This window comes from Etheostoma cragini, chromosome 6 (assembly GCF_013103735.1).
Source record: "Etheostoma cragini isolate CJK2018 chromosome 6, CSU_Ecrag_1.0, whole genome shotgun sequence".
NCBI lineage: Eukaryota > Metazoa > Chordata > Actinopteri > Perciformes > Percidae > Etheostoma > Etheostoma cragini.
This window is the reverse complement of record NC_048412.1, coordinates 17,061,043-17,073,491: the sequence shown is the minus strand read 5'-3', so window position 1 is coordinate 17,073,491 and position 12,449 is coordinate 17,061,043. Positions and strand designations below refer to the sequence as shown.

General features: G+C 41.2%; 1 protein-coding gene across 1 annotated transcript; it reads right to left on the bottom strand.

Moving 5' to 3' along the window:
- Window positions 1–3,357: 3,357 nt before the first annotated feature.
- On the bottom strand, window positions 3,358–11,520 carry she (Src homology 2 domain containing E). Its single transcript, XM_034874733.1, has 6 exons — window positions 10,607–11,520; window positions 9,980–10,106; window positions 7,497–7,751; window positions 6,899–7,262; window positions 5,164–5,283; window positions 3,358–4,421 (listed from the first exon to the last, which is right to left on the bottom strand). The coding sequence occupies exons 1-6, from the start codon at window positions 11,051–11,053 to the stop codon at window positions 4,229–4,231; spliced, it is 1,506 nt and encodes a 501-aa protein (XP_034730624.1). The 5' UTR covers window positions 11,054–11,520; the 3' UTR covers window positions 3,358–4,228.
- Between the last annotated feature and the right edge of the window lie 929 nt (window positions 11,521–12,449).

Genomic DNA, 12,449 nt, shown 5'->3' with positions numbered 1-12,449 from the left:
GTATGGCCATTCAAAATCTGTAAACATAGATCTGTGTTGAAGTATGACTGGTCTAAAATTAGTGTCTTCTACTAGCCAAATGCTGGTAAAATAGTGTAAATAAGTGGATTGACGAACAATGGTAATCCTTTTACTAGCCATTTGGCTGATGGACAAAAGAAGTTACTTTTGGACCCTGGGTGTGAGCCTGTCTGCTCTTGTCTGGGCCTGCTAAAGTAACCTCACACCACCCTTTTTTCCAGGACTGCCTGAGCCTAATTTAATCATTATTCTATGAATAATCTTCATTTAGAAGCTTGAGGGGTAGTTCTTGCCTTTTCCTGTGTGACCTCTTCTTCTTTCTTTTCCTTTCCGTTCACTTATCTTTTATTAAATGTCCTTCTTTGGTTATTCCCCTCTAGGCCACCAAAGTGACCTCCAATCCCCAAACACAAAGTCAAACATGCATGATTTAGAAAGGCTGATAGGGAGGGAAGAAAGACTGGGCAGGTAGGGGAAAGGAGTTAAGAAGGAAGGTTTGCCAGGTAGACATAATATGTGTTTAGCATAGAGAAGCTTGCAACTCCGTTCTGGGCATTTCAACATCCTTTCTATAAGGTGAGGATGAGAGTTGGATGCCTGATGACAACAAAAATATAACAACTGATTTGAATGATGAGGGGAGGAGGGAATTCAGCAAATTGAGAGGGGTATCAAAAGAACGTGGGAGGCACGGAGGGATGGATGGGGGAAGAGTAAACTAAGTAAATAGGACTGCATCATGGAGAGAGGAGGCGGTTGCCGTGGTGACTAAGAGAAACCAGAAAGCTCCAGGAGGAAACGACCTGTTTCTCCTTCATTTTGTGTATTTTCATTACCGACACACACAAAGAACAAACATGTGTAGCTGGCACACAACACACACACACACACACACACACATACACACACACACACACAATGCATACACAAACAAATGTAAAAATGCATGCACACATGCAGGCAAACTCTTCCACAGTAATGTCTTCCTCTTCTCATGCTATCTTTATACACTCTGCCTCTCTCTGTGCAGTCCTCTGCAGTGAATGAGCTGACCTGACAGTGCTCCTCCTCGGCACTGAGTGCTGTGAGTCTCTCTAAATAATTTAAAAGCTGGGACCCCCACGAGTGCTTGTCTTCCCCTTACACCCCCTCACGCTCTCCCCATCTCTCTTCTCTTTCCTCTGTCCCTTCCTTTTTTACTGTCATTCTGTCTTCTGGTGCTGAATTACTTCCTGCGGTTCTGTCATATTTAGGCAACGTTTTGATTAACAACGTAGAAATCTGATCTATGAATCACAGACTGATTAATAGTGTAACATGAAGACAATTTTAAGAGAGGATTATTTTCAAATTAAATTACATTTCCACAAGCATAGTACTTAAGTACAATTGTAAAGTACTTTACCCAATACATTTTAACGGCAAATATTGTACATTATACTCAACTACCTTTACTAGGCAGCTGTGGTTAATGTTTTGCATGATCACCTTGATTTACTGCTATAGATTGAGCAATTCAGTGGTGTAAAAAGTAGGCCTGATCAAAATTTGCGTAACCTCAACTAGATTCAAAATCAAAGTGCATAAGAAAGCACACAGATGTGTCATTTTGCTGCAAAATGAGTACTTTAACTTTAGATACTGTTCTGTAAGTAAATTCTGCTGATAACACTTCTGTAATTATTCTTATGTAACATTTCAAAGGCAACACTTTCATTTGTATGTTTATATTGTGGTATTTCACAATTATATACCATATAACTATATAATACTTCTTTCACCACTAATCCCATGTATCTTCAAATTGTCCATTTTTGTGAGCTATGAAAAAAGGCTTTCTATGACAATGCAGTTTTCAGACCCTCCAGTGGGTTAAATGGTTTATTTAGCTTCGCTTAAAAATCAGTTAAAAAAGAGATAGATGGTTTCATTGAACGGTGATGATATGTTAGACCAAGAAAACTTAAAGAAGCCTTTAAGATTGTAAGCAAGATGTTTACCAAATGCAACATTCCCAAAAACAGACTGACAAGCTCTGCAAAAATCATGTGTCCAGCACCCCGGGCCTTGTTGTTTGTTTTGACCTAGTTTGGGATTTAATTAAAAGAACATGGAGGTCTAACCACAACAGATCACATGGATGGAAGGAAGGGTGAAAGTTATCGTGTCTGCTGTTGTGTAACATTGCCATTTGTGACACACTGGGTATAGCAAGATGGCAGTTATTATAAGAGTTGGCTGCTCAACCTGAAAGCCTGGGTTCAATATTTGTTCTGGAGTTGACCCTGTGACCCTTTGACCCTTTGAGGATGTGTCTTTTGATCAACAAAGTGATACAAAATCAGTTTTGTGAGCTGACAGTGAGAGAAGTGTGTAACTTTTGACCTATGACTGTCTTGTACATGTTGCTCTCCATTCACAAACTAAGCAGGATATTCTGTGGGGGAGCTACATTGCTACTATGGTACTATGCCCACGGTTATTCATAGCTCTTTTTATATTGCAGCATGTCTCTCCTCCCTCTTTCTCTTTCACTCTCCTCCCTCTCTTCGCTCCCTGTAGAGAAGGCCCTACCTTACTCTAACTAATCACCATGGCAACCTGGTAATCCCTGAACAGAAAAATTTGGAGTCCCTCTCACTGTATCACTCTCACGCACACACACACACACACACACACACACACACACACACACACACACAAACATAAAAGGAATGCAGACACACACATAAATGCACACATGGGTGAACACATGGGCACAGTCACACTTGCACACACCTACACACACACACTCATGCAGACCAATACACAGGTATTTACTGGTTAGCCATATCTTACCGCAAACACGCGCTTCCATGCATTATTGTGAGGATAAGGCTTCACTGTGTTTTGTGAGAAGCTTCGTGTGTGTTGGAAAGGATTTAAATACACCACCTTTCGAGTTGTGTGAGTAAACGCTATTTGTTTCTAGGATATTTATGTATTTGTATTGTATGTGTAGGTTATGCATGTGTGCATGTTTTTTGGCTACAAGTAGGTGAGCATGCATGGGTTTGCATGTGTTTAACTGTAATTGATTTCACACTCAAGTCAATGGCTTTACAGCTACAAGATAAAAGCACACAGATTCACTCTGGCTTCTCATATCCGTTTCAGGGCTTTTTTCTCCCTGAACCCTGCATTGATTTTGCTGCTGGCATGTCTATTAATAACACTGTTTGTCTGCAGTTAATATGAATTTTATTCTATTTACTGAATAAAAGTCTTACAACAATAATATACAGCCACCATTATTGTGCGGTTGACGTAAAAAAAAATCTGACAATGAAAAAAACATCACTTACATACACATTATTTATGCTGTTGTACTTTTTAGGGTACAGTTTTTAGTTTCATTCACAAACAAGTCTTTAAATCACAACCTCATTAAGATTACAGGGAAGGCACGTGCATGGACATATTTATTGTGCACACTTACACACACTCAAACAATTTTGCTGACTGGGTACTGTAACGTTATAAGACCCCCCTCCCACTACACTAGTTCTAATCGTCTCATCAATAAAGCTCTTTCTCTTGACAGATAGAGTGGTCAGCCATTGAGCCTGATTTTCAGGACAGATCAATAGGCTGATTGTCAGATGGATGAACGAATATACTCCAATCAGGTGTATTGACCTCACAGACCTAGCTTAACTGGATGGCAAGACTCTTATTTATGACGTCAGCACATCAGCGTAAGCGGGAAATTACAAACCTTTCCACTGACTTCAAATGGCCGATTGCTCACATAAGTGCAGGACTTCATGTGCATCGTTTCTGGTGTTATAGATATCAATTTGGTTTGCATGATATGTTCTGCAGGGCCAATGGACAAGACATTGGGGCAAATACACTGGTTTTCCTGTCATTATAAATACATTCAGTGTGCGTTTTAGATTGGGAACAGTTACCACTACAATACCATTGACCACTATAACAATGTGATCAATGGTTGTTGTAATGTTTTACTTTGACCACTAGGTGGCATATGGAAGCGATACAAAATTATGTATTAAGGTAGTACAAAGGACGAGGCAAAGCAGCATATCTTTGAGTATGTGGGTGTACACGTGTATTGACAAATTAATGTTTGTGTCTGTGTGCATGTCTCTGCACATGTGCATTTAATGTCCCAGTGTATTTGATCATCCTTTACTATGCATGTTCAGTGTGGCCTGGGAACAGGATGCTGCAGGGTCATGTGCTCTGCACCAGTGAAAGGCAGTCTGTGCGTGCAGTAGTGATGGACCAGCTCTGGAATACTCGAGAAGATACAACTACTTTGATCCAGTGTGAAGCCCAAACCCTTAACGCTCTTCGTCTGGGCCACAATGATGTGCACACAACTCTGACTGGTCCTAATGGAACAAGACACAAAAAAATAAAGATGTACTGTCGGAAAAGATAAGCTTGCAAGTAAAAGAAACACAGCAACAGTTACCGTTAAGAGTTATAAGATGCTGAACAATGCCGTAGCTAAAAAGAAAGCTGCTCTATTATCTGTCTCTCCCAAAATGAGGCTGTGCATTTTCTAAGTTCAGTAGATGTGTAAATGGGGTTAATTATGTGGACTTTCAAATGTGCACTCAGGCACATGCACACACACGCACACATACACACAATTGCACCACAGGATTTCAGCCTTTATCCTAGACTAGAGAACCTGTTCCTGGCACGCTTATCGCTAGTGTCAGTTCAACAAAAGACACAAATTCTCATGCATTAACGCCTTACAGGTCGCCACTGTAATGCCAGTTACTGACAAACTCAGGGACAATCACTGTAGAAGGCAAAGTCAGTGGGCACCAAAACATAAATATGTTTTTTACAGTTTTTCATACACTTTAAAGCACAAGCTTAATGTGCCATGCATGCCCATTTATACACAGGGCCGAAAGACTGTGTGTGGCATTATAAAATAAAATATTAAAATCCCAAAACATATTGTTTTTCAAGGACAATGTGCCAATGTCACTTTTAACTCAGCCAAAGATAAAAATTAGATTTCGATGAAGCAAAAGTGAATAAAAAATAATGGTAGGAATCAAAATATAGATGCTGTATAATGTAGCATGCCTGTACCGTGTTCTTCAAACTTACTTTAAAGCAATGGAGTACTTGCTGGTTCCTGATTCGCTGTCCCTCACCAGGAAGCTGGCTTCCCTGCAGCGCTGCAGCTGAGCCTCAGCCTGTTGCCGACTCACACTGCCATGGTACCAGCTTGGATGGGCAAGGGAAGGAGGGGGAGGGGGAGACACAGAGAGATAGAGACAGCAGATCACTGACATATAGCGCAGCGACATATGGAGATAAGTCAGATGTCAAGCTAATGATATGCAATGATGGTAAGAGAGAAAAAAGAAAAAAAAAGAGACTGACAGGAGGAACGAAACACACAGACACCAACAGAGACATAGTCTCCATAAATCAGACCGACATATATGGTGGACTGAATAAGTTACAGATGCCAAAGGTGAACTTGAGAAGGCAAAGAGATAAATAAAATGGACAAACAAAATGTTCCTGGCTGTGCTGAGGGTCGAGAGAGGACTATTGGGACACAAGGTGGTGATGACAGTGGCTACAGGCTAGAGCCATATATAAACAACGGTATGTGGCCTTGATGCTAGGAGGCAAAACACACTGGCATTCAGCCACAACATGAGAGGAACAAATGCTTACTTGCTCTGAGCATGTTCCCCACATGTTCCATCTGAAAAAAGGCCATGCTTCTTACAGTTGAAAATGAGTTTTTCATCTATTCAAGTCTCACCTTGAGAGTGCACCTCCCTCCAGCAATTATGTTCAGCACATTGACATGGGGGTGTGCTCAAGTGCAGCTGATGCTGGCTTATCCTCTCAATGATGAAGACCAAATTTCATTTAAAGATTCCTCAAGTGTAAAATATGTACAGTACATTGTCGACTGGCATTTGGCATTGTGAAATTGATTGCTTTAAAACTTTTACTAAGAGAAATATCAGCTAAATCTGAGGAGGGTGCTTTTCTTCCAGAGTTTCTCACAAACACAGATGGTAAGGTAAAAGAAAAGATCGCTTGTTATTTACTTTCCTAACAAATGCGAGCAGAGCAACACAGAAAGAAGACAGGAAGTGCCATTCAATCTGCAAATTATTATTATTGCAAAAAGATTACATGGGAATGTGGGGTTAATTTAGATAAGAACTAATATTACACATGAAGGCAACCCAATGTCTCAACCCTCATGTCATTTGTTTAATATCCGCTTTGAATCCGCTAATCCTGTTCAAGGTTCAACATGCAGTGAGTGAGGGGTAGATCACAAGTCTATCAGACGACTAAAATATAAACAGATTTAGACTCTTTAGATCTATGGGTATTTTCCAATTCACCTGACTTGGGGGAGTAAACCACAGCACAATGTGTATACAGAGTAACATTGGCTCTCCTCCTATGGTTTAAATGTATTTATTCTCCTTTTGTGCTTATAAAATATTACATTTGTTTTAATCAGTGGGGTCTTTTGAACATGTACACCAATGCCATTTTTTAATATATTAAATATTTGCTATGTCTTTAGTTGTGGTGGCACTGTTTTTCCAACTATTTGCTTCTTGACAATGCAATGTATTTGAGTGTCTTATTGAACAAGATGTCAGCATGATGTAATAAACTATGTGCATAACTTGGTTTGTCATGTTGCAAAAGCCTGATGTTGACTGGATAGGGTCAAAATGTTGCCTTGTTCAGTCTAAGTGCATGCTCTACAATACAGTGTGTAAATGATTTCTTATTTTTTCCCTTACTGACATTTATAAATATCATATGCAATGTTTCCCTTCTCCCTCTTTACCTCTGCTTCTCCAGGGGCGGGCTGGGGTCCACTTTGGCTGCCTCCCCTTCCAGTGGGGGACTGGGGGAGGTAGGAGACGGAGGGGAAAGTTTGTTTGGACTAGAAGAGGGTGAGAGTTTGAGGGTGGGGAAAGAGGGAGATGGGGACGTGAGAGGGGAGAGTTTGAGAATAGGAGAGGAGGGAAAGGAGGGAGAAGAGGAGGAGGACGGAGAAGATGGTACAAGTATTTTTTGGTTCCAGTTCTTCTGCCTCAGGGTGTGTTGCTGCTGCTGCTGCTGCTGCTGTTGTTGTTGTTGCTGTTGCTGGCGGGCAGAGGTTGAATTGTTCTCTTTAGTGGAAGAACAATCCACTGCCTCAAACTGAGCTAAAGGAAGCAGGAGAGACAATATCAACCTTTCATGATAAAGTTCTATTGAAGAATACCAGAGCTACCAAAGTAAACACATCTCTGAAAATTGATTCAGCATGATTGTTTTGTTTCCTCTCTAAAGCAAACACAAAATTGTTGTGGCATTACTGTACAAATAAAACTCATGGCATCCTTCCTCCACACCCTAAACCCCCACCCTTCCCATCATCCCTAACTCTTTTTCTCTACCTGCTAGTGCTCTGACAATGTCCTCCTTCCTCCACTCCCAGGGCAGTTCGTACTCTCCAGCGGGGCGGACGTCAGACTCTGGTCGTGTGACAGGGATCCACACACCCCCACTGTCGCCTTCCAGCCCGCCCTCATACGGTGTGTCATAGATGTTTGGGGGAGTGGGTTTTCCCTCTTCTCCCTTCCCCTCTCTCTTGCCTCGGTCCAGAAGAACACACACTTTCAGGAGGTCTTTGGAGCCTCGTCTACGAACCTCTGCAGCACAATGGTCAGGCAATTTGTTAATGGTTTTAAGATGAAGCATCTTCTCTTACAACATGCCATGATAGACAAAGCACTGTATCTTCTAAAGGACGCTGCCAACTGCCTTTATTTAAATGTATTCTTTTTTTCTTTTAGAAATGTTTTGAGCCCAAATTGGCTGCTCTGATCCTTTTTTTGAATAACTATATACCTCACAAAGAGCCAATTTGTCCTCAAAACATCATTAAGAAGAACTTTTAAACGGATCAGGGGACAGGGTTCTTGGGGAGGTATAATTATATTTTCTTTTTGGTTGTTTATGTGACTCAGCACTTGGATAAGATTATGTATGTGTATTTTCACTCAGATCATACAAAGCAGTCATCAGCACAACGTTGTGTCACTGTTTTAGTAGATGAGCTGCGTTCTGCTCACAGTTTTGGAGTCTCGCCTTCTGTTTAAATTACTACACATCAACCAACATCAAACAAATTCAACTACATAATGTGGCGAAAATACTTTTCAATCTGCCTACATAACATTCAGCTACACTTTCACAATACATTATTATCATTCTGTTAAAAATGAGCATGCATTAAGGTAGTTAGATCCACAATGTAATAGTAAGTTCTACACTTTTAGTGTAAGATAAGGTTTGCCTTGAAGTTATAGACTCAGTTGCCAGCCTATTATGGACACACAGCAAAAACTAATGCAGTCTAATACAACCATCCTGCAATATATCCTGCCTTTATGAAGGTTATAAGGTTTAGTTTTTTGTTGAAACAGTTCAAGAGATGTGGCGATTCAACTTAATGATCATTTAGGAGGCTTTAGCCCGTGTGGCTGTTGGTCTGTCTTCGGTTATATATCGAGAGGTGTCTCCAATAATTTGTCTTTTTACCTTATTGAAACAAGTGGGGTGGACAAAAAATTAAGGACACCTCTCAATATAGCACACCAATGCAACAATTCTACAGCAGCAGACAGCGTTCAATATGACCATGAAGATTAATCAGCATCTCTCTAAAACAGTGTAAATTCAAATGGAACATTTGCGTTAGCTTTGGTTAGGCACCTAATGAACTGTATTTTACAATGGAAAAAAGATGACCTTAATTACTTTTCAGCTAAATTAGCCTGTAGTCGGGCATGCAGCTTCTGCAAGCTTCCCAGTATTCATTTGCGCAACGTTTTTGTTCCATATCCACAGAGATGAGTGATATTTGATGAAAATGTATGTGTATGGGAAACTTTAGAAAAGGAAGAATCATAAAACAGACACTTCTGCAAAAGATAAGTCTGATTAAAATACAATTCCTTAAAGCACATTTTAACTACTTCATTACACTGTTAAGTGTATCCATCAACTCAAACTAAGTGGTGGGCTTATCTGAAAAAAAAAAAATTATTTTAGTATTACAGAAACATAATGCATTGTATCCTCACTTGTTTCCAACAAAGTTTTTAGAGTCACATTTGTGTTCATTGGGCTGGATTAACCCACAAATCTCTTTGTCATGACATGTCGTTAAATTTCAGGGGAATTTTACTTGTGTTTCTTTACCGACTGACAGGTAGCCTGTGTGTCTGCACTATTGTGTGACCAAACAATGGAGCTACAGGAAGAAAAGGTCAACACAGCTGATGATTTGCTGGCTGACCAGGCCACTTCCTGGCTGCTGGGAAGTGATTGGGCGAGACCACGCAGGGGGACATGTACGTTTCGGGGAGGGGCGAGCGTCTTTTGATTCTTTTTACACGTAAGGGACCATAAAGTATTGTGTCTATGTGTGTGTCTATGTGTGTGTATGTGCGTGTGGGGTGGGGGGGCACTGAGGCCAACTTCCTATCAAGAGAATGGGGCAAAGGAAACAGAGACAGGAGACAGGAAGTTGGAAGAGGAAGCTGCACCCATTGTCCCTGCACAACACTGTTTCTACGGCAACCGCCAGTTGGAAGGGAAGTCAGCAGAGAGACTGAGGGTCTGGTTTGGCCCTAAGTCCCTTTAAAACGGCCCTTTAGCAGGAGTTTGAGTGTGACTGCAGAGAAATTTGTATTCCTTGGCTTGAATAAAATGTACATAGCTTATCAAAGATGGCATACAAATAAGTACTACAGTAGGATGTAAATAAATGTAGTTGAAGTCCAACTACAGTTGTAGCAGTCCAGATGACGCCTTTTTGGCATTTTAATAATGTAACTGTAATTGCTGAGATAGATGGTGAGTTTAAATTCACCTGTGATGATGACCTGGGCATCATATGGTTCCATGTACCCATCATTCACTCCTGCTCTCTCAGCCTCCCTCTGCTCCTTGGTTTTCTCTGCATCAAAAGGATCTGCGTAGTCCTCCAGGATAATGAGCTGTGAACAGGAAAAGACATGTCAGAAAAAAAAAACAAGGCTGAGCTGCTTTAAGTATTCAGATTTACCTGGAGACAACAGAGCGGAAGTGTGTGTGTGTGTGTGGGGGGGGGGGGGGGGGGGGGGGGGGGGGGGGGGGGGGGGGGATAGTTTGGTATGACAAGTGATAGAGGAACAAGCAGAAAGAGTGCAAAGAGGTCAGCCCATTATGTTTGATGTGACACAATGTAGTGGAACTGCATTGTATTCTTTTGAGGTCGATGGAAACTGAATACATGATTATGCACTGAGGTGGGGAGGGAAAACACAAAGGGAAGCATTGACCTCAAGCCCACAATGAAATTAGTTTTGCATTGTACAGTATATTGACATTTAATCTGCATGCAGCTGTAACCTTCTGAAGACTGCAATTTAAATAAATAGCAGATGATATGCAGAGATCAAAAATAGTTGCATATGGGGTTTGCGTTAGTTGTGATTCAAGCCTACAAGTTACTCACCGTTGTTTTAATGTCAGACCTTCCCTTTTCATTATCGGATGGCTTCTGTTCACTTATCCCATTGAGTCTGGGGGTCTTGTCTTGTTTGTCCACTTTGATCATCCTGCTGATGTAGGCTTGCGCCAAACTAGATGTCCTGACCTGACGGATCTCATCTGATGTCCCAGTCTCGACCTTGGAGTTCTTGCGACCTTTTCCAGTTGTGAGACTATCCCAGACAGTCCCAGCAGAACCAGCGTTGTTACGACCCAATTCTATAGCCGAATTTTTCCTATTTCTCCCTGCCAATAACCCACCCACTCCCCCATCTTTGCGCTGATTTCCTTTCAGACTGTCACGAGAAAACGAGGGTTTGGGTCGAGTTTGCGGACCAGATTCAGAGGCCGAGCGGACCCTTTCACTTCCAGTCTTCAGGTTGATGGGGAAATCTCTGAACCATCTTGCCATGGCTGTGAAGGTATAAACACGTCTCACAGATTCAAAAGTTGACAAACCTGTTGTCTTTTACGTTATTGCATTAGCTGCAACACTAGAACAACATTTGAACCGTGCGCAAGCTCCACCTTTACGCACAATTAGTTTACGCACGCCTCGATTGAAGTAGGTTAACTGTGGTCTGAAATGACTAAAATATCCTAGTCCTCAAATTCAGACTGTTCACTTCGTGATTTCTAGCGTCTAACTCTTTGACAACTTCTCGTGCGTCTTGGATGTCATTGGCCAGTGGCTCTTCGTTCTGTCACCCTGCACCTGTAGTAGGCTAACAACTATCCCTGCAGTTTGAAAAGTAGCTTCTGTAGAGCGTAAATTCGAAAGAACTCGAAGTTTTTCTTTGAACCCAGTAAAGATCCCATTCCCGGAGCGTGAGATGATGCGTCTAGTCTGTCGAGGTGATGAGATGGAGAGGAAAGTTGTGTGCGCAGACGGGGATGTCACTAAGGTTTGGGGAGTGGCTGTGTGTACGGGGCGGGGAAGGAGTTTTACTGTAATAACTTCAATGGATACACAACTGAAATCTCCAAACTTGATCAGTAGTTGGCCCAATTACAATAGACGTCCCGGCACCAAGCAGGTAAACTGAATGTTATTACAAGTGACTGATCACTAAGTAGCCTACTGAAGAGTTACCCTTTGCACTTATTTTGTGCAAAGTGTAAAACAACTCTCAACATAAATTAATCTTAATATGAGTACTTTTAAAATAAGCCATGGTAGATTTCTGGACTGGTGTTTCTATTACATGGCCTAGAATTTATTTAACCAAGAAAGCGTCATTAAGATAAAAAAAAAATCTCTTTTTCAAAATTGTGTACTGGTCAAAATGGGTAACAGTAACAAATGATTACAGACAACAAAATCGGAATTAGAAATTTAAAAATCAGACATGTCTAAGACAAATCCACCGAACAGCTGCTTACCTGAACAAAATATCTACACAGTAATAGTATGTAGCCTTCTCTTTCCATTGCATTTTAATATTACAGAAGGTCATAAACTTGCAGCAGGTAAGAGCTTTTTGTCAAGGGCTCAGATGCTGCTGAGCCACAAGCTGGTGGCCTAGATAGTTGCGCCATCTACTGGTAAATTGGAGAGAAACAAACACATTGAGTCTGTCTTCATATTCTTTATCACTGATCCTGATAAATGTTTGTTTATCTGGGTCATGCCATTGGCTTTTGTTAATTACATCTAAAGCAATAACAAACGGTTTTCGTTTTAAAGTGAAAAGGTCCAAAAGTGGTCCAGCACAATGTATGAGTGTTGTAGAGATTTGACCAATAGCAAACGTAGCCGATATCTATGATTCCGCCTTCGTCAGATCACTGGTCCAATCACAGCCCTC